The sequence below is a fragment of the Anopheles merus genome, chromosome X (genome assembly GCF_017562075.2).
Source record: "Anopheles merus strain MAF chromosome X, AmerM5.1, whole genome shotgun sequence".
NCBI lineage: Eukaryota > Metazoa > Arthropoda > Insecta > Diptera > Culicidae > Anopheles > Anopheles merus.
Window position 1 is genome coordinate 16,961,200 of NC_054081.1, and position 20,429 is coordinate 16,981,628.

Here is a 20,429-nt window from a genome sequence, read left to right on the forward strand (position 1 = left end):
TGATAACATTACCTGTCGCCTCGAGCAAATCCTTCGCCGACTCCATCTTAGCATACTGGCAACGTTCTGCCGCCGCACGTAACGTGTTCATCGTGAGCGCTGTTTGTGTAGCCAACAAAGAGCATTCATGTAAAGAAAAATCGAACGAAGAAAATATAAAAAAAAACAAGGAAAGAGTCAAGCGGTTTACAAGCGGTAAGTGCTTGCTACCTACCGCCCTTTCCACCTTTCGAACGGTGGTGATGCATTTTGCCATGATGGTGATGGTGCTGGTGGCCGTGATGGTGGTGCTGCTGCTGGTGCTCGAACGACCGGGCCCGCGGCTCGCTGTCCGGGCTGAGCGGGCGCGTGATGTCTTTCGCGTTGCCGCCGCACCCGAACGAACCAGTCAGATGGTGGTGGTGCTGCTGGTGCAGATGTTTCTGCTGCTGCTGATGATGATGATGATGGTACGGATGCTGCTGCTGCTGCAGCTGGTGCTGCTGTTGCTGTAGCTGGTGCTGCTGCTGGACGGCGAGCTCTTCGCTGAGCCGCTTCGCCAAATCCATCGCCTCGTGCCCGGACACGGTGTGACAAGAGCCGATCGGTATCGGGGAGGATGATTTCATCTTCTTCACTCGTCGCTCCTTCACGTTTGCCGAGCCAGCGCTGGCCACGATGTTGCCAAAATCCTGCGCAATCAAGCAGAGAGTGAACGGTGTGTACGTGGGGAGATGGGGAGAAACATTTCTTAATTACCGCATCGGTGCGAGACAGCGTCTTCGAAGGCGTATGGTGCAGCGAAGAGTTGTTCGAAAAGGAGCTTTCCTCTTCCGTGTCATTTTCCTCGTCGATACGGGACGTTGTGTCTTCATCTCCACTCTAAAAGATTTGAAATAAAGATATTTAGTATAAAAAAGCTGCCCAATTCAACCTGTTATCAGCGATTTGAAAGAAAACCGTCGAACAGTTGAGTCGATTCAAATTTGAAACAGTTGAGTTGAGTTTTGATTGGTTGATTGAGGTTGTTCACGCGTTGAAAGATGTAACTCGCATTGGTTGATTGGTTAATGAACTATAAGCAACGAGGCTCTTTGATTTCGAGATGGCGGCTCTTAACCGTTCATATAATCACTTAACTTTCACACATTTATGCTATTGATTTGTCCATTTGTTACTTCACGTGAAACTCTACGAATATTTTTATAGAATTTAGCTCTTTCGGTCGCAGTCGCAGGAGTTTGCCGACCGCTGAACTATAGCGATAATTAATTATAGCAGCAATCAGTCACCGATAATCAAATACGTTATAGCTTGTTTTTAGAAATAAATCAGTTTACGTTAAACCACACTCGAGCAAGATTCTGTTCATCATTTATGTAGAGCTACAATCAGAGGTGTTTGGAATCTTCTCTGTTGAAAACGAGATAATTTGAATCAAATCATCGTAGTTTAAGGGATGTTGTGAAATAATTTTCAACCATCGATTATGCGATGAGCACCACAGCAGTTTGAGTTACAACCAATAATTGATAGCATGCGTATTCTTCATAATACGGCATAAAGCGAATCGCAAAAATTAAAAAAATCATACACCAAGCCGGCTCAGAAAGTAGATATAAATATCACCGTGATAAAACATAAACATAGATTGCACACAATATCGCGCATGATCACTACCTTTGAGCCTCAGCGCATCTCTCGATAAACGTAAACAATTGAAACTAGATAGTGTCTCTCACGCGAATCTTAGTCACGATCAAGCATGATCCATATTATAGGTGTATCTTTCGTTAGGAAATAATAAACAAAACATTTTGCTAACCAGCGAAACATAGTGACATTCTACGAAAGAATGAGTCATATACTAACACCATGGCGTATAGCATGAGATTGGATCCCAATCAACTACGTCTGAATCGTTTTCAACTACGTTTGGATCATTTTCAGCTAAGCTTGGATCGCTTTGAGCTACGGTTGAATTTCGTAGTAGCTGGGCAAGTTTCATTTCAGCACACAGTTACCGCTCGGCGTTCCCGTGGTGTATTCCTTACGAAAAAAAAAGATTTTTCGATCTCTATTCTATTTAGCGTAAGGTCCTACGCGGACATGTCGGCCTATACAATACAGGCTTTCAAGACTTATTACCACTCAACCGGATAGTCAAATCCTTGCTACGGGGAGACGATCCATTCTAGGCTCGAATCCATAACGGGCATGTTATTGAGCCGTTCGAGTTGACGACTGTACCACGGAACCTCCCCAAATTCGATAATTGCCTCCATTTTTAATTAGTAAGATTCCTCCCAAAAGCATCGTTGTAAGAAGCTCAATAATTCGAAAAGGTTTTATCTAGATTCGTGAACATTCGAACAGTAAATAAGAGCCTATTATTTTTCTATCTTCAACTTGTAGCAATATGGAAACTCGAAAAAAAATAAACTTACTTCTAAAAAACCGCGACCGGATAGTGAAAGCCTACCGAAATACTGTTAGAGATACCCCAAACACAAGGAAGCTCAAAGAAGAGCACGTTGAAAGCTAGCGCCGTTGGATATATGAAGATAACATATCAATCATATTGAAGCATCTTGTCCTTTCCTCCTTTACTCTTTGGCCTAACAACCGTTGTCGGTCAAGGCCTGCCTGTACCTGTTGTGGGCTTGGCTTTCAGTGGCTTATTGATTTCCCCCCATAGAAGGATAGTCAGCCCTACCGTATGGCGACACGGTCCATTCGTGGTTTAAACCTATGGCCAACATGTTGTTGAGTCGTACGAGTTGAGGACTGTACTACGAGACCGGCTATCTTGTCCAGCTATAGAAGCATCTTGTCACTTAACTAAATAAACATCATCACGTGACTGTTTCAATTCCAACAGTTTCACGGGTATTTTAAGATTTCCACTATACAATAACAAGAATCTATAACGTTGCTGTACGGGCTGTTTTACCATATGCTGAGGACGGAAGAAAAGAATATGCCGAATATTTTATGGAACTACGCAATAAATATGCAGACGATTCCATTGTTTTCATTGATGAAGTTGGATTTCAAGCTCCAATGAGGTTGAATTATGGCCAATCGTTGGTAGGTCAAATAGCAGTCCAAGTGGTGCCTGCTTTATGTTCGCTTAATTTCTCAATTTTATGTGCCATGACAAGAAACGGGATGCATCATTATGAGCTACACAACAGAGCCATCAACCCCATTTTTCAATCGAATAATAATGTGTCTATTTTAGCGGAAAAGCTTAGATAAACGATCGAAGTCATTACATGAAGATAAGCTAATGGATGCAGTAAGCAGCGGATCATCTTTGTAATTACCAGAGATGACTGGGTTTGGTTCGTCACATGTTGTCGAACATTAAAAAATGTATAAATGGTGAAGAAAGCTTCACATAGTTAAAATACATTATAAAAATAAAACATTTAAATTGCTATTGGATTTTAGAAAAGAAGGCATTAATTAACTGATTCCCTACTCATAAGCTCAATGCGTCGCGTAGTCACTGAATAAACGGAGCACTGAAATGAAACTTGTGCAGATACCATCCAAAATCCAAATGTAGGTGAAAGCGATCCAAACATAGTTGAAAATGATTCAGAAGTAGTTTACTGCGTTCCATAGTAACTGGTTAAGGATTCAAAGCAAAGTGAGAACAGATGTAATAAACCACTTGCAAATCATAGTCGAAACAGACAAAATGCAAACAAACAGTGATACAGCCAGCGCGTGGACAACGGTCTCTTTCCGTCTTTTTATCGAGCCAGCAATGCGTTGTGAAGGCTAACTGTTATATTCTCGTTTCAGTTGATAGTTGATCTATTTGATTGTTGGAACAGTTGATAGAGGTATCCTTTCACACTACACTGTCACTAGAGCCGACATCCTTTCACAACTCACTATCACTAGCGCGCACAAACCACTCACCGCATTTTTCGATGTCACCGAATCGTTGCGACTGTGCGGCCTGAACCCAGGACCCGGGGGCAGATTTTTCTGTACGCAGCAGTTCACGCCCGGGCTAAAGTGCAGCTCGACGTGGAACCGCTCCTCCGAGCTAGGATCCTTCATCGGATCCTCGTACAGCATGATCACGATCTGCGACATGTAGTTCAGCTCGGACACCATCGACACGTAGTCCATCGCCCGGCGCCACTGCTCGTCGGTCAGCACGTTCAGCAGCCCGCCGTGCCGCAGCACGGTCAGCAGCGAATGCACGTGGCTCTCGCTGGTGAAGTAGAGGCGCGTGCGTACGTGCCGGCCCGGGCTCGACACGCCGTGGCTGTAGCGCGGGTTCAGCCGGTTGACGCTCTCCTCCCCACCGAGCTCCTCGATGTTGCGCTGCAGGTCGGCCCGTATCTTCTTCAGCAGCGGCGTGCAGATGCCCTGCCCGATCGTCAGCTTCTCGTGCATGGTCAGCCCGTACTCCTGCGGGATCACGATGTCCGCGAGATACTTTGCCGAGATGTACAGCTCCTCCGCCAGGTCGAACTGGAGCGTATGCTGGTTGTGCTGCAGGTCGTACTTGATGCAGTCGTAAATGTCCGGTATCTTCGAGATGTCGTAGTTTTTGTTCTTCGTGCAAAAGTCCTTCTCGATCTTGCCCCAGCGGCGCCCCATCAGCTCCCACGTTTCGCCGTGGTACAGCACGGCGTCGCGCGTTTTCGGATCGTCCCGCTTCACCGCAACGACCGCCATCAGCGAGCGAATTAGCGAGTGCACCTGGGCGCAACACTGGACCGGGTTTTTCACAAAGTTCATCGCCAGATTGATGCTGATCGCGTTGCCCGGGTTGATCGCGGCCCGGTCCTCTGCCGTGAACTCCCGATCGATCTGCATCAGCTCGTGCAGGCGCGATTTGGCCATGTTCTGGTACTTGCTCGAGTCGCAGTCGTTGTCGAGCAGACCGTTCGTGTTGGCGCTCTTCACCATCTGCACCAGGATCGGGGTCAGCTCGCCCTCGAGCGCCAGCAAACCCTTGGCGAACGCGGCCGCCGTCATCTGGACCCGGCCCTCGTCCGAGGCGTAGATTTTCAGATCGTGCCGAAAGGTGGAGTGCAGCCGTAGCAGGCCGAGCCCTTGGGCGCCTGGACCTTCGCCCACGCCCGGCTGTCGGCTCTGGCCGCCCGGGTACATGCAGCGAAAGATGCGCCCGAGCTCTTCCGCCTGTATGCGGCCGGCCGGCGTCAGCTCGCCGCCCCATTTGAGAATCAGCACCAGCGACGGTTCCTTCGGTGCGTCGGCTGCAAAGAAAACGACGAAATCGATCAGGAATAGTGCGATGGAAGCGTATTGCGATATAAACAAAAGCTTAAAAAATGAAACAATTCCCACAACTAAAGCTTGTAAAACCGAATCACCCTTTTGCTTTGTTAGATTTGACACAAACCAAACTTTCTATCCACAAATAGAACACAAAGAGCTTAAATGCATAAGAGAGTTGAAAAAGAAATCAAACGAACATACACACAAAAACAAACGTACTGCAATCTTGTTTACCATCGTCTGAGCTTGATCCTCTCGGTCGGCCCTTGGGTTGATATTTCATCTGCACCTTCCGGTTGATGCCCGAAAAATGGCCGTACCTGCCGAACGAAAAAAAGAAAAGGATTCGCCATTCACTAAGTATGCCGTCCATTCCCCATCCGCCGCAACTTCACTTACATCTCCAGCACGCTCTTCAGCTGCTCCAGCTTGCTCTGCTTCTCCTCGATCTCGGAGTCGGCCGCCTTCGTCTGTATCTCGGCGAGCAGCGACCGGGCAATGTCCAGTATCTCCTGCAGCTGCTTCGGCCGCTTCAGCTTGATGTGGCCGTACCGGTAGCCGTCGTACTTTTCAAAAATCTCGAAAAACTTCTGATGCCGCACCTCGACCTTCATTTTCTGCTTCGGCGTCCGGTCGCCGTGCCGGATGACCGCGGTCACGCACCGCAGCTCCATCATCTTGCCGAACGTGGTCGGCACGATCGGCGGATCGTCCAGCTGGAACGGCACCGACCACGGTATGTGCAGCTGGGGCGCCAGCTCGCGCAGTATCATGTTGCCGAGTATCTTGGCGCAGTCGTCGTAGTACTTGTTCGAGTTCTTCACGAAGCTGAACCCGTTCACGTCGCACACGAACGATTTGCCGTTCGCGCGCAGCAGATCGAACCCGCACACGGTCTGCTTGAACGCAAGGCACACCTTGCGCGAGATTAGCTTTTCCGCGTTGCTCAGGATGACCGGGTAGCGGATCTCCTTGCCGTCGCTGTCCCGCTCGACCTTGCCGTCCAGCGCGGGGCTCTTGCGCGCCTCGGCATGGGCGTAGTCCGGCCCGACCGTGTACACCTTCACGTCCGTGCCGTCCGTCGGCATGAAGTCTTCGTAGATGAACGAGCCGGTCTTGCGTACGCGCGACTCGGGCGAGTACACGCTGCTGCGGCTGCCGATCTTGCGAAACAGCCGCTGGCTGCCGCCGCCCGCCGACGTCGGGTAGTAGATGTAGATGTTGTGGTCTTCGGCCGAGACCGGCTTCTCCACGAACGGTTTGTTAAAGACGATTCCGTTCACCTCCACGTGGTCCTCCGACTCGACTAGCTCGTGCTCTGTGTTTTACCGGCGTTGCGCAGGATGGAGAGCAAAAGGGTGGCAAGCGAACGACTATTAAAGGCTGATTGTTGCGAGGAGAAAACAACGGGGCAGAGCGATTACTTACGCTTCGGGTCCGGTGAGTCACGGTCCAGCACAGCGTAGCGCGGTATTTCAATACCTTCCTGCTGGAGAATGGCGTACACACGTCTACGATCCTGCCAATAAAGTAGTTTGAAGAGAAAAGATCATTACACACCCACACAACGGACGAGAGGCTGTAAACTGGTAAAGATGATTACATGCATGCCTTGCTATTTACACACTTCAAAACCGACCAACTTGCAAGAACGTCTCGATTGCATCCTATTAGCCTTCTTTTCCCCTACAATTTGCAAGTTGTGCATTGCGACACACATTTCACACTAAGGCCCCATTCCGCTTTTTACACTACAGGCGCCTCCCGGGGGGACAATTCGCATAACTAAAGTTTGTCCGCTTATCTCCGTCAAAAGCAAATCGAGCAGATTTGCAGGTCAAACCACCGTGGACGCAACCTTCCGCAGCAGGGAATGGGTACGGAACGGGCAAGTGTGGGTGAGCAGGGAGTGCGAGGAATTAGATGGGTTTCGTAGGCGGGCACAGGACCGTTGCGAAGGCGTTCCCCTTTTTTTGCGTGGCGCATTACCTCCTGCGTGTCAAAAGCCGCGTCATCCGCCGAAATTAAAGGAAGAGAGAAATGAAATCAGTGAGCAGCGAGGGCGGAGGAAGGAGGGAAGCGAAACACAACACGTACTATGGTGTCGACAGGAGGAAAAGCCCGATGTACCAATGAGGCGCGCCAACCCTTCACATGTCTAAACTAAAAAGAAGCACTTCAACATGGCCGGTCTGCTTGCGCTACACTACACCCTAACCTACAGCCGGCTTCCGGTTCGCTTTTTTTCCTTACTTTCTGCTACTAATAATGGTCAAGATCGGACAGTTACACACACACACGCACAGCGTTATGGTTGCGATGAGGGTTAAAGCTATCAGCTACCGAGCAAAACAAGACCGGACCCGCACGGACGGACTCACGTACCTGGATGTCGAACTGCATGTGCAGATTGTTGATGACGTACGGCTGCCGCAGCTGGGCGTACTGGATCGCCTTCTCGAGCGGGAAGCCCTTCGAGTGGAACGAGATGAGACAGTCGCACAGCGGCCACCGATCGACCGGCTCGTTCAGTATGATCTCCTCCCCGATCACCACCATCCGGATGTACTCGAACTCCTGCAGCCGGGTCAGGATCTCCTTCATCGGTTTCGACTGCGACTTTTTCGACATCGCGCAGACCGCCACCACCACCTGCTTGCCCGAGGTGGACGAATCGTCCGAGTCGAGGCCATCGGTCGGATCGAGATCACCCTAAAATGAAGCCGACAGTGGAAAGGGAGAGAGAGAAAGAACAATGCGAAAGTTAATATGGCGGCAAACGAAGAAGGTGGTGAATTTGACTTTAGTGAATTATGAAGTAGTGTGCAATGATGTGCAACGCAACGTCATTTGATTAGACGTTAGACAGGTGCTAAAAAAATTTAAAAAAATAACAGTGTGCAGTCGGCGGAGGGAGAGGGGATTCAGAGGAAGGAGGTGTTGGAGAGTGCTAAGGAGGGACATCACTCACGCACACAGGAATGGAGAATTTAAAAAAAGTAAACGATTTGGTAGTGTGAAATGAAAGCAGAAACACGCAGGGGAAAAATGATAAGAGAGCGCAAGAGCGACAGAGAGAGACAGACAGAGAGAGAAAGAGAAAACGATCGTACATTCAAGCATTTTTCACAGTCACAGTACGGATCGTCGTAAAACGCGTCCGTTGCGCCAAAGTACAGATGCCGGTCCGGGTGGTGGTAGTGGTGCCGCCGCTCCTGCTCCCCTTCTTCACCGTCCACCGCCGGCCGCTGCGCTTCGTCGTAGTCGTCGCTTGCGTCGTCGCACGAGTCGTCCAGCCGGTCGACAAAGAACCGCACCGGTTCCAGCTCCTGCATCGTGTCGGCGATGTCGGGCAGGGCGCTGCCGGTAAAGCCCGATACGGCCGCACCGGACCCGCTGGCACGGCGTCGGTCCCGCTGGCCCGCCGTCGTCGGATCGGTACGGTCGCCCCGGCGGAACTTGGCCAGGCGCCACCAGTCGCGCAACCACGACCACTCCATCTGGCGCGCGCCTTCAACCAGTCGATGGACCGTGTGTATGTGTATGTAAAAACTACAACCTCAGCCCTCGGGGATGGATTAATTTATATATTTATCACTGCACTGCTGCTTCACTAACGAATTTTGTCACGACGTCGTTTCAACGGTTCACGCGATTCTGTCCGGCTTCAAACACCTAACCGTGCGTCCGCACCTTCCTGCGTGCCGTTTTGCGTAGCTGCGAAATTGTAAAACGTGAGCACTTCCGATACCGCCGCTGCTATTACGACAGAATGTAAATGTGTGTGCGTGTGTTTGTGTGCGAGAGGCTAATAGGACGCATATTTGCATCTGATTATTACAATTGTTGACAATCGGCCATCGGACACAGTCGCTTCTCTTTCGTTCTCGGGGGCCGCCAGTCCGTCCGTTACATAAATGTTCTCTTCAAGGGCTTCTCGCGCGCGCGTACCCTCTTCTCTACGACTAACGCGTCAGTTTTAGCCAGTCTTAGACATTTAAACCCATGCTTCTCTCCTTGGCCTGAAGGAGCATGTCTGTTGCAGTGGTCAAATGTACGGCGTCAGTCATTTCAACACTATCAACGTACATTTTTAAACACTCGTTGCGTTTTATTTTTGCCTTCGTCAGGTAATTCCTCTTGCTGGTCTTGTCCCACATAGAAGAAATGAGACAATACCAAGGTATCTAACTACGCCTCTGTATAGTTCGCTTACGAACCGGTACCAAAGTATTAGAAAGTGTAATTTATTCGAATTAGGATAAAAGCACCAATTATGACTGTATTATGGTTATCAAGATACCGATTTTACTCCTGTATAAATGAATAGTGGGTAAAATTTTTTAAGTCAGCATGTTTTCTTGGAGCCTAAAATGTATAAAACACGAGACTTTTTTTTATTTTGACTCAGTTTTTTTTCGAAATAGTAGATAATTTCGATTAACAATTGCATCTCAAGGTACCAATTCTGGCTGTAGTGTTCTGGCTATAGTCGCTAATTGATAACACCCTTCATATCTCCTGATAATCCTTCATATCACCTGCAAGCTTTATCGAAGCCAGCTATAACCGCAGAGGAGTGCAAATCAGAGTGCTCTGCTTGAATTGGTTTAGCCATATCACAACTATCTTGAAGATGCTTATGTCCAAGACTTACCCTAACTATCGTCCAGGGAAGAATAAGAGCGCACTTGACAATGGGACGCGTTTTTCGTATGAAATGCATTCAAAACAGCGTTATTTTGTTGAAACTGATTGGATTTTATAACACTTGTAAAAAATCATAAGTAAATGATGCTTTAAACACATATTAACACTTTAAATTGCCAAAATAACAACGAGAACCCAGATTTATTTGTAAACTACACACTACGACCAAATCGACAGTTGTAAACAAAGCATCCATGGTATACTGCGATATTTTGCAGACCGTTGGATAATTGTACCAATGATGGACATACGGAAAAAGGCACATTTTCGATTGAATGATGGTAAATTTTGATGTGAATTTGTTAAAAAATTACATTCCCTATCATTAAAAATAGCTATAGTTAGTTACTTCAAAATCTCAAAATATCCTACAGTGCTGCTCTTATCAAAATGACCTAACATCTTGGCAACACATTTTAAAATAGTGATATTTAACAAATGGAAGTGGTCAGAATGCAACTAATGATTCACTAATTAAAATGTTAAAATGATCATATTTTGTAATAAAAAATCATCCGTGGTTTCAAAACGCAAATAGACTGTTTTAAAGCGAAAATATTGTTCGAGCTATAGCCACAATTGGTACACTTACCCTAGATTGTTTTTTTGTTTGCCAAAATTGAATTGAAATTTTGTTCAGCAAGGTTTTGTAATACCTTATCGTTTCCCTATCATTAATCCTATGCAATTTATGTCCTCCATTATGCTTTCCTTAGACATGCAAATGCACTGTTTTAAAGCGAAAATATTGTTCGAGCTATAGCCACAATTGGTACACTTACCCTAGATTGTTTTTTTGTTTGCCAAAATTGAATTGAAATTTTGTTCAGCAAGGTTTTGTAATACCTTATCGTTTCCCTATCATTAATCCTATGCAATTTATGTCCTCCATTATGCTTTCCTTAGACATGCAAATGCAGTTGGGTGCAATTTATAACGAGATTAAAGGCTGGCTGCTACTGTACAGCATCATCTTTTACAACTTAATCCCAAACAGCTAGGTTTTTGTTTCCACACTCTATCTTCGTTACAAATACTTCTTTTGTTAAAGAAAATTCCATAGCTAAACATCTTCTTTCGCTGGTTGTGGCCCATGTTTTGTCCAACAAGGAAATTTAAAAAGTAATCTTTTGCTTCTCTCCTTCATTAGTAACGCCCAAAACGTATTCAGTTTTGCCTTTTAATGGTCGATTACTCTGCAGAGATGTTTTAAAAAATAGTGTCACTGCTACAAGTAAAGATGACATTACGCAACTATCTACATTACGAAAAAACATTCCATTGCTTAAGCATGATGCTCGCATGCGCATATATATGTATTTAAAAAAGCCTTTTGAATCATTTTAAAAATTATTTGTTTAACCTTTTCAAAGTCGTCCGCTTGATAGGCTCTCGAGGGTCACATTTGCCCCGGGGGCCATAGTTGGGAGACCCCTGATTTAAAGGACAGTATGAATTCCTCTGCACTTTTTGATTAGTGCAACAAGCATTTATACTCCTACTCGCAAAGATTACGTGCTACTCTTTTAACGTGTTTGATTTGAATTTGCGCTTTTTATCGAGTCATAGATCCTCCTTTTTCGAGTCGAGAGGCGTATCTTCTTCCACATTCCTTCCGTGTGTTATTTGATTCTCTCATCTTTTGCGATGATTCTTGTTTTCTGCCTTCACTATGCATTTTCTGTTTAGTTTTGTTTTGTTGTTACTTGATTTTTCAAGTATACACCCACAGTCAATCGTAAGAAGGCTTACAACGAAAATAACCATTCGCTGAATAGGTTTATACTATAGTTACGGGGGACATCGATCAAAAGAATTTCAATTGCAATTGAAAACACATGCTATCAGTTGAAAATGAAAATAGTCAACAACAAAAAATATTCAGAAGGAAAAGCTGCAGCTGTATCGCTTATGTACAACATTGTTAAAACTAAAAGTTGCAATCGAAAAGCTTTCAATCAAAATTTATCGAGTGCCAAAATGATCAATGGTAACCGTAAGGATAATGTAGGAAAGGAGTTTTACAACAATTGTAAACATAAAAAAATAATTCATTTATCTATGCTACTTAGACTACTTAGGCTACTTAGATTTAAACTTTTGGTAGAGATTGTTTGTAACAGCTCAGACTAATGTTAAAATCGAAGTGCTTCGAAAACGCATTAAATTGTCACACCATGGCCGGTAAGGGAGTGTTGGTGCCATATAGTGTGTTGTGACTGTATTGGTATAGAATTTGCGACTGCCTTGAATAATTGGCATGGTATTAGGATAATCAGTTTCTCAGAATTGATTTGATCGTGTTTAATAATAAACCTGCAATGAAACTAAACTGAGCTAAGGTTGCAACAAGAATGGCATTGCAGACTTTGCTGCCATTCCGTACCCACCTATATATGTGAGTCTTGATTTTCAACTATATAACAATATAACTAAAGTATATTTTTATCACAAATTATTGATCCTTTTATTAAATGTTGTATTATGTTTGGTAAAACCTAGTCAGTTTTTGTAAACTTCATGTTCGTTCAATGCAAATATTTGAAATTTGCTCAGAATTTTAGTGTATAGTGCTCTGTCGACAATGTACTCTGATAATAGTTTATTTATTAATTTTTATTTATGTAGTTTTTTTCCTCCTCAGCAATGAATTTCACATTTGTATTGAACTGTTATTTCAAAACAACACGCATTTAAGGACAGACAGACTAATGTTAAACGGCGTCCCACTGAACAGTCGTCAACTCGTACGACTTAACAACTGACCCGTCGTAGTTTCAACCATCATATGGACTAGCGATGTGTTCTCTGCGCACCCATGACACGGACCCGACTCCGGCTATTGTTAGTCCGATTCCTACTCCAGCAAAATTGGAACCACTAGTTCTATCCGGAGTCGGAGTCGTCCGGAGTCGTCCGGAGGCACTTGGAGTGCTTCGGAGTCGTTTGTAGTCGCCTAGAATCGGAGTTGACTCAGGATTTTTGCCAACTTTACGCATCACTAATATAGACCATCCCTCCGTAGCAAGGACTGACTATTCGGCTGCAGGGAACTTAACAAATCCCGAAAGCGTATACAGGCCGGCATATCCGCGTAGAATGTTACGCCAAATAAAAAAAAAATCCGTCAATGCATTCGGGCTTTTGTCACTCATTGTAAGGTTTTCATCATATCACCTTTACGGTTGAAACAAAATGTTAGCTTGGCCGCTTTGCACATGTGTACCATTTGCTACCATGACCACTCCAGATATGTCTGCTTTTATTATTATTTATTTAATCTTCAACGGGCCGTATGGCCTAATTAAGATGTAACAGTTCATTAAAAAAAATACATAACAAAAACAAGATTTGCATTGCAATTCACTGCGGCCACGGCAAAAGCCGGAGACGTTCCTTGAAGCACTGAGTTGAGATGTCGAAGTCGAAGCAATCCGAGACAGTGTTGAAGACAGCCGACATGCGGAACATAGGGTCAGACCGACCAGCACTGGAACGGGGTTGAGCGAGCCGTAGAGTTTCTCTAGACCTTAGTGTTCGGGATGGTGCATAGATATCGACTCGATGCAACAAAGGCGATGAGTCGATAGAGCGTAGAAATAGCGCATAACCGCGGATTTTTCTTCTTCACTCATCTATACGTTTATCAGGTATACCAATTCCCTTGTAATTGCTCTTAAAACTTCATCTGAGACTTAATCACATCAAAATCTTCAGTAAATATAGGTCACAATTGTGTTTCGGAACAATATATGAAGCAATTTTATCAAGAATCTCCATACACATTTTGAGTTTTAAAATTTGAATGTTTCGCAAAACCTGCAACTTTAGCCCATTTGAATGTAATTCAAAATAATAAGATTCTAATTATTTACGCTGCGTCAGGAATTTAAAGAAAGAATCAAACGCTTTCCTCATTCAACGGCGACATGCAGGTGCTAAATTCGCCGCTGCTTCGTCGTTATCGTTTTTGAATACGACAGCTATTGGCTGTATCGCAACTACATTTTTTGTTATTTTAGAAACTAAATAAACATAAATAATGAGAAGAAATTATAATTTTGTATAATGATTAATCCATTAAATGTTAGGCAAGTACACAAAACACAACCAATTACCTATAACCGATAATTGCAGTTCATTAAAAATTAAGAAAAACAATGACAAAGGTGACTATTGGTTAATACGACTATTTTAACAGGTTCGACAAGCGATCGTTTCCCCTTTCTAGTAGTTAATTTTGACGGCTAATATTGTTTGGGAGATTACCTAGAATTAACGGAAAACAAAGCGAGCGTTCAGAATAAGGGATAATGTTGCAGATAAAAAAACGCAATGGATTGGACATCCAAATTTGCAACAAAACAAAATATTCCTACAAAATAATCTGTTATTCTGCGTACAAAAAAATCCTAACTGCTGCTTGAAAACAGGACCTCCCCCTCTTTCTACACCCTTGAATGAGGAAAAGCTGAACAAAGGTTGTAAACGACTGTTCTAGAAGAATAGCAACGTACGTTACTGGTTCGAATGACTTCATCTTTGCAGTGTGGAAAAGGATAGCTGCTGGCCAAAGTGGTTGGGAAATGTGTCACAAACCGATTGAAACCACTTCTGGTAAACACGTGCACACAGGAGCATTGGCAAAACTTTCCACCCAAATATACCGCGCATTCCGCACCGTAGTTGTGTGGGGGGTGTTTGCGGCTTGATCAATAAACCCGAACTATAAACGCCTACACCAGCACCCCACATCTCGAAACGGTGAGTATTCCGGCGTGAGTCAGGACAAGTAAGCTGTGTCGCCAAAACCGCGATGGTGTTTTTCCATTTGCCCCGGTATGAGCCGGCTCGTGATCAAGAAAGTGGAAATGTTTTTGTTGGGCGATGGGCAACACACACACACACACGTGTGCATCGAGAGTGCACGCATTGCCGACCTTCGGGCCCGAAGGGAAAAGAATGGCAAACACACATTCCAATCATCCTCCCCTCGTACTACAATGCCAACGTCCACAAAAAAAACACTTCTTCCCGAGTGCATTTTCCCCGAACAGTTCGATCGCCAACCAAACGGGCTGCATTACTGACTAACGAGGGGAGCTGGGGGAGCTAGTAAACCGCCGCCCGATTATAATTAGATTCCATCGCGTTCCCTGGGTTCAAGTACACGCGCGCGCGCGCTCGCTCGCTGGCGCTCTCTTTGGCTCAGCCGGCATCTCCAGTTTGTGCGGGGGACAGCAGCGGGCAGTCCGATACTTCCAATGTCAATGCCGGCATTGGCCAAACAGGCGGCACGCATCAGGCGCACTGGCCCGACCGGGCGGGAATCGATCGGGTCAGGTTGCACACACGGACGCGCACAGTGTAGTTGTAGTATTGCGCCTCATCGTCGCGGTAATACATCAGTGGTTTTGCATATTTTCCAAATTTCAATTACAACAAATAAATAATGACTCGCGTTTAGCGTTTAGCCGCTCTTCTAACAACCTGTGTGTGTGTGTGTGTGTGTGTGTGTGTGTGCACTCACAACACTCATAGTGTAACCGAAAATAAACGATACGGTATGTGCGCACGTTTGAAGGTCCACAGCGCCGTCTAACCAACGGGCTTGAGAAAGAGGGCGAGAAACGCCGGGGATGGAAGTGGAGTTTTTTTTCTACCCTTTAGAGCCGTTAATAGAGATGTCGACTTTGCTTTAAGGCTAATTGTTTAACCTTTTTTTATTAGCGGCCTGCGGACGAGCTGTAAACGATTGCCGAGGAACGTTTTATGCAAGGCAGATGGAGAGATATGATGTACCATCAGCACGCGCGCACAATTGTGTGTGTGCCTGTGGCAATAATGCTTAGCCACATTAGCGGCCGTTTTATTGTCAGCCTGAGGAGGCCAAGCGGTGCAAGAGAATCAAAAGGAGTTGAACAAGCTATTGAACAAGGTATTTTATTAAATAGCATCATATAAAAGATTGGTCCCTGCAATAATTCGTTCCATTATGAATGTGTGTAAATTGACCATTTTTGTTAAATGTCGCCTTTAAACCATTGATTACGTTGGCAGTTCTTCTTGTTCAAAATAACAAAAAATTCGAAAAATCAAATTGAATGTCGCCAATTCCACACAAACCTCAGGTTCAAAACAAAACGTTTAGGGATTTTTTTTATTGCATTGTGTGCACATAAAATTGTGTCCATTCGTATCGTAAAGCTGATCTGTTTCACTACCTTTCATGTAACATGTATTAATTTGCTGTTTATTTTTCAGAGAAGCATAACTTTCGGAATAAAAGAAAGCATGAGCAGCGTAAACATTCACTTTCTAGCCAGCATTCACTAGCCACTTTGGTTAAAGATTAGGCGTGTTCGAGCTGTACATTTCTAAAGCTATTGAATAAAAACTGTCATTTTGAAAACAAAACAAAAATCGCATCGCTATGTTTTCCGTGCTATATCTTCTACAGCTCATTTCTAGAAGGCAAACACAGGATTTTGATCATTGTCAACAAAACAGGCAATTCCAATGATCCAACTGATTGTGAGTGCAAAAAGGGTAAAAGAAAATGCGAAACAGATTTCAGATAATGTCAAACATAAATTGAACCGCTTTTAGTTAATCCTCAGATAAAAGTCTAACATACGCAATCTCAAACGGTTGGTATTCTTCCAGGACAGTGTGTAAATCTGGAGACAAATCGAATCCCTGACCTGACCTTCATATATTGACCCAATTTAGAACGGTGTGCCCTATATTAGCGGATTTCAATTGTACGCTTCCCACATACCGTAGCATCGCTTTAGGCCACTCTTTACGCTCAGGCAGACAAACGGAACCCTCTAGCACAGAGATGTCAAACTGTTGGCCCGCGACCGCTTGAGCAAAAATATATTTAGCATTTCTGCTACATGTCACTCCATATACCAGACATCTGAATATTGAAGAGATTTTCAACTTCACTAATTTCGCTATTAATTTACTAATTGCTAATTTAATTGATGGCTTGACATCTATAGTCAAAAAATCTTATCAGTGTTTTCCTCTTTCTTCTCTCCATACATGTTGTGTGCAAAAAAGATAAGAATTCCAAAAGCGAATTGTAGAACCAACCCCACAAATCTGTTTTATTTTCTGCAATCGAGCATTGAGTTCCGAACACATTATTGAAAGAAGAACTTTTTTTAAACAAACAACTAACGTTTTCGATTCAAACTCACGAAAAATCGTAAATTTGAAACACTACTTTTTCTTTTATGGTAACCAAACAATCAGGATATTTGGAAGCCAAAAGAGCAATTTCGGAAAGACTTCCAAAAATTAACAAAATTTGCTCAATCAACAGGAATCAAAAACGCAAGCTCTGCAACTTTTTGGGCATATTATTTTGGGGGATATATCAGATCGATCCTGGCAATGTTGTACGCATCGAAACGGACGACCCAGCCCGTAAAGTCTTTTTAGGCCGTCCACAAGGACAGAGCAGGCGTGGTAGGCCCAAATTGAGGTGGCGAGATGGCGTGGAGGCGTCCGCCATTAAGGCCGGGATAACGGACTGGCAGACGAAGGCGCGAGACCGTGAGCGGTTTCGGCCACTCCTGAGGCAGGCCAAGACAGCAAGGCGATTGTACCGCCGGATAAAGTAAGTAAGTATCAAATCGATCCCCTCTTTAGGCACGGTTGCTGCCTTCAACATTCTATTTCTCCAAAGCGTTTAGAAATTAGCTGAAATCAGCTAGACTAGACCACTGGTGCGCTTATAGCTCTGATTTCAGTTGCCATAATAAAATGAGGTTCGTTCTTTAGTAAAACGTTTCTTAGATTTAATAAAATTATTTTTTTACTAAAGTTTTTATTGTTGTACCGTAACTGTTATTCCAATATGAAATGAAAGGATAACTGTTAACGATCCAATTTATGATACTATTTGCAGTATTTGCAGCCCGCGTGGTCAAATGCGTTTGACATCGCTGCTCTAGCATCACCATTGCACGGCCATACAAACGCCAAAATGATGATCAATTCCTCATGCTATTGCAGATTTTCTTTATTCAATACAATTGCTCTTAATAAATAGGGTGGTCGTACACTAAAATCAAGACAGCGAATAAAAATTGATAGTTTTCGCTCACAACATTCCATTATTGCGTAGTAGTTAACAGCACCAACAAAAATTCTTACGAATTAAAACGAAAGCGGAGTAAGTTACCTACTGAAACGATTAAGTATTATGCGCTAAAAACAATGTTTTCACGGTTGGTTTTGAAAAGAGTTGATTCCTATCCTACGACCTTTTTTAAACTGTTGTTCCTCTGATCAGCTTTGATATTTATGCCTGTTTGTTTCAAATACCCCTTTATGACAAGTAGTTTGATACTGGTAGTGTATGGTGGTGTAAACATGTCAAAATCGCTCGCGCTCTTTTCATAAAAATAATTAAATAATTTTCGGGGTCGCGGATGGTAGCAGCTAATTCCAACGACAAAACGTAGGATAAATGTTGATCTTTCCTATGATATACAACTCACGACTGAAATCGAGTCGAATCATAAAAGAAATCACTCTCCAAAATGAAAATATCTAAACATTTGGAAATGATGTTTGAGTTTTCGATCATTTATTAACATTAAAAACAATTTATAGCAATATATTCAGACATTTCGCCGGTCTGGTGGTACAGTCGTCAACTTGCAGGACTTAACAACATGCCCGTCATGGGTTCAAGCCCCGAATAGACCGTGCTCCCATACGTGTAGGACTGACTATCCTGCTATGGTAACAATAAGTCACTGAAAGCCAAGCTCACTTCACTAGTGGGTACAGGCAGGCCTTGACCGGCAGCGGTTGTTGTGCCAAAAGAAGAAGATATTCAGACATGACATAAAATTATGACAAAAAAAAACTTGACAAAGTCACATTGATTATCATAATCTGACCGTCATTTACTAAAATATGATGGTTTTTATTTAGTCGAAAATAGCTTAAATTTCAGACAAAAAACACAAAACTTGCAAAGGTTGATGGCCTATATCTCAGTAAGTTTAAGATAAAAAAGTGTAATATTTTGAATTTAACTAAATTAAAGTATCTATTTTAAGAACATTCATGGTGTTAACCTGCGATAAAGTTGGTTTTTCGATTTTTATACAGGCGTTTGCCCAATGTGCATTGGGCGCTTGGAACGGAACGGGTGGCGGCTAAGCAACTGGCGCCGTCCAAAAGTGCGTCAAGATACTAGCGTCCACTATGCTTGCACGGCCATGGGCTAGGGACGGGAATGCATCTTCGCCCATCAGTGCCCCCTGTCAAGCGTGATGACGGCCAAAACACCCATCGGGAATCGGCACGGTACATGATGACAAATTCTAGACAGCAAAACAAATTCCACCCAAAAGACACAAACACAGGCGGTTCGAGTGGACACATCACATTGTCGTGACGAAGGAGGCGAACGAGGTTGGAAGAGACCTTAACCATTCTGGTCACTCCCAGGGTTTCTTTTTCTTTTTTCACTAGGAGAGTCGTCGTCGTTTCGAGCGTGTCTCGCCACCACCAAACCAATGATGCGCTTGAGTAGTGTTGTGCTAGTTTTGGTGTTTTGTTTTTCAACGATGCAAAAAAACACACACACGCTCTTATTAGAAAGCGGGCGATAACGTTCGGGTGAGTATAGGGGGAGAGGGGGAGGATGTACCTCGCTCCTCTCAGAGCAATTCAAACGTCAGGTCGCGTTTCGTGACAAGAGGTGGCAAATAGATTACGTCCAATATAGAACTCGGCCGTAAAAAAGGCGCTAGATCTCCACCCCCCCCCCCACCCCCCTCCTCCTCGCACGTGGACGCGTCCTTCGGACGCGCGGGGCGGGTTTCGGGTAGGGATTATACCCAAAAACGGAGAGGGTGAAAAGGAGGGCGAGGTAAGATATATGGTCTAAGCGGGATCTTACGAAAAGAAGAAGAAAAAAACATAAACACACACGCGCACAATAACAAACTTGTTGGGATGATAATTTAAGTGATGCATCCACAAAGTGTTATCTGACGTCTCCACGACACAAACGTAAAGGTGTATCTGTGTGTGCGTATGTTCAATGGTGATGCCGGGTTGGGTTGGGGGACATGACACCGTTTCCTGTTTTATCTTTCACTTCAGCAACTCCCGCCCGATGGCGTGATGTGCGTTACCTCACTGTGTCGTTGTGTGTATCTCGTTTCAAAACAATAGTGTGCACACATGAGGAGGATCTTCTCTCTGTTTGCTGCTACTGCTGTTGTTACTGTGTGCTTCTAACTAGAGTTGGGAGATTTACCAACAACAAAAAAAAAAAAACCAGAACTGGGTCCGGACGGTTCAAACTAATTTCGGACCCAGTTCCGAATGGTAGGTTCAATCCTACAAGCCGGAATGGTCCCGAATCGACCGTAATTGTAGTCGACCGATATTAGTTCTTATGGGAAGACACATTTGATATATCT

The 20,429-nt window shown here is 44.3% G+C and overlaps 1 protein-coding gene and 1 long non-coding RNA gene across 13 annotated transcripts in view; one reads left to right on the forward strand and one right to left on the reverse strand.

The window, feature by feature from the left end:
• Positions 1–20,429, reverse strand: part of LOC121598672 (inositol hexakisphosphate and diphosphoinositol-pentakisphosphate kinase) — a 42,915-nt gene that overhangs the window by 16,118 nt on the left and 6,368 nt on the right. For 4 of the 12 annotated variants that reach the window (XM_041925859.1, XM_041925903.1, XM_041925868.1 and 1 more), the window contains exons 2-10: positions 8,367–8,970; positions 7,638–7,965; positions 6,682–6,774; positions 5,653–6,571; positions 5,455–5,573; positions 3,916–5,231; positions 739–861; positions 215–671; positions 13–99 (exon numbers count right to left, since the gene is read on the reverse strand). In XM_041925859.1, the coding sequence (XP_041781793.1) occupies positions 13–99; positions 215–671; positions 739–861; positions 3,916–5,231; positions 5,455–5,573; positions 5,653–6,571; positions 6,682–6,774; positions 7,638–7,965; positions 8,367–8,753 (3,829 nt within the window). In that variant the 5' untranslated portion in view covers positions 8,754–8,970. Of the gene's footprint in view, positions 1–12; positions 100–214; positions 672–738; positions 862–3,915; positions 5,232–5,454; positions 5,574–5,652; positions 6,572–6,681; positions 6,775–6,856; positions 7,044–7,637; positions 7,966–8,366; positions 9,013–20,429 lie in introns of those variants that run through there. The other 8 variants (XM_041925933.1, XM_041925926.1, XM_041925884.1 and 5 more) reach the window with 7 other exon arrangements.
• LOC121598725 lies at positions 15,033–16,365 on the forward strand. Its single transcript, XR_006005608.1, has 3 exons — positions 15,033–15,527; positions 15,694–15,901; positions 16,228–16,365. It is a non-coding gene; the product is annotated as an uncharacterized LOC121598725 (long non-coding RNA).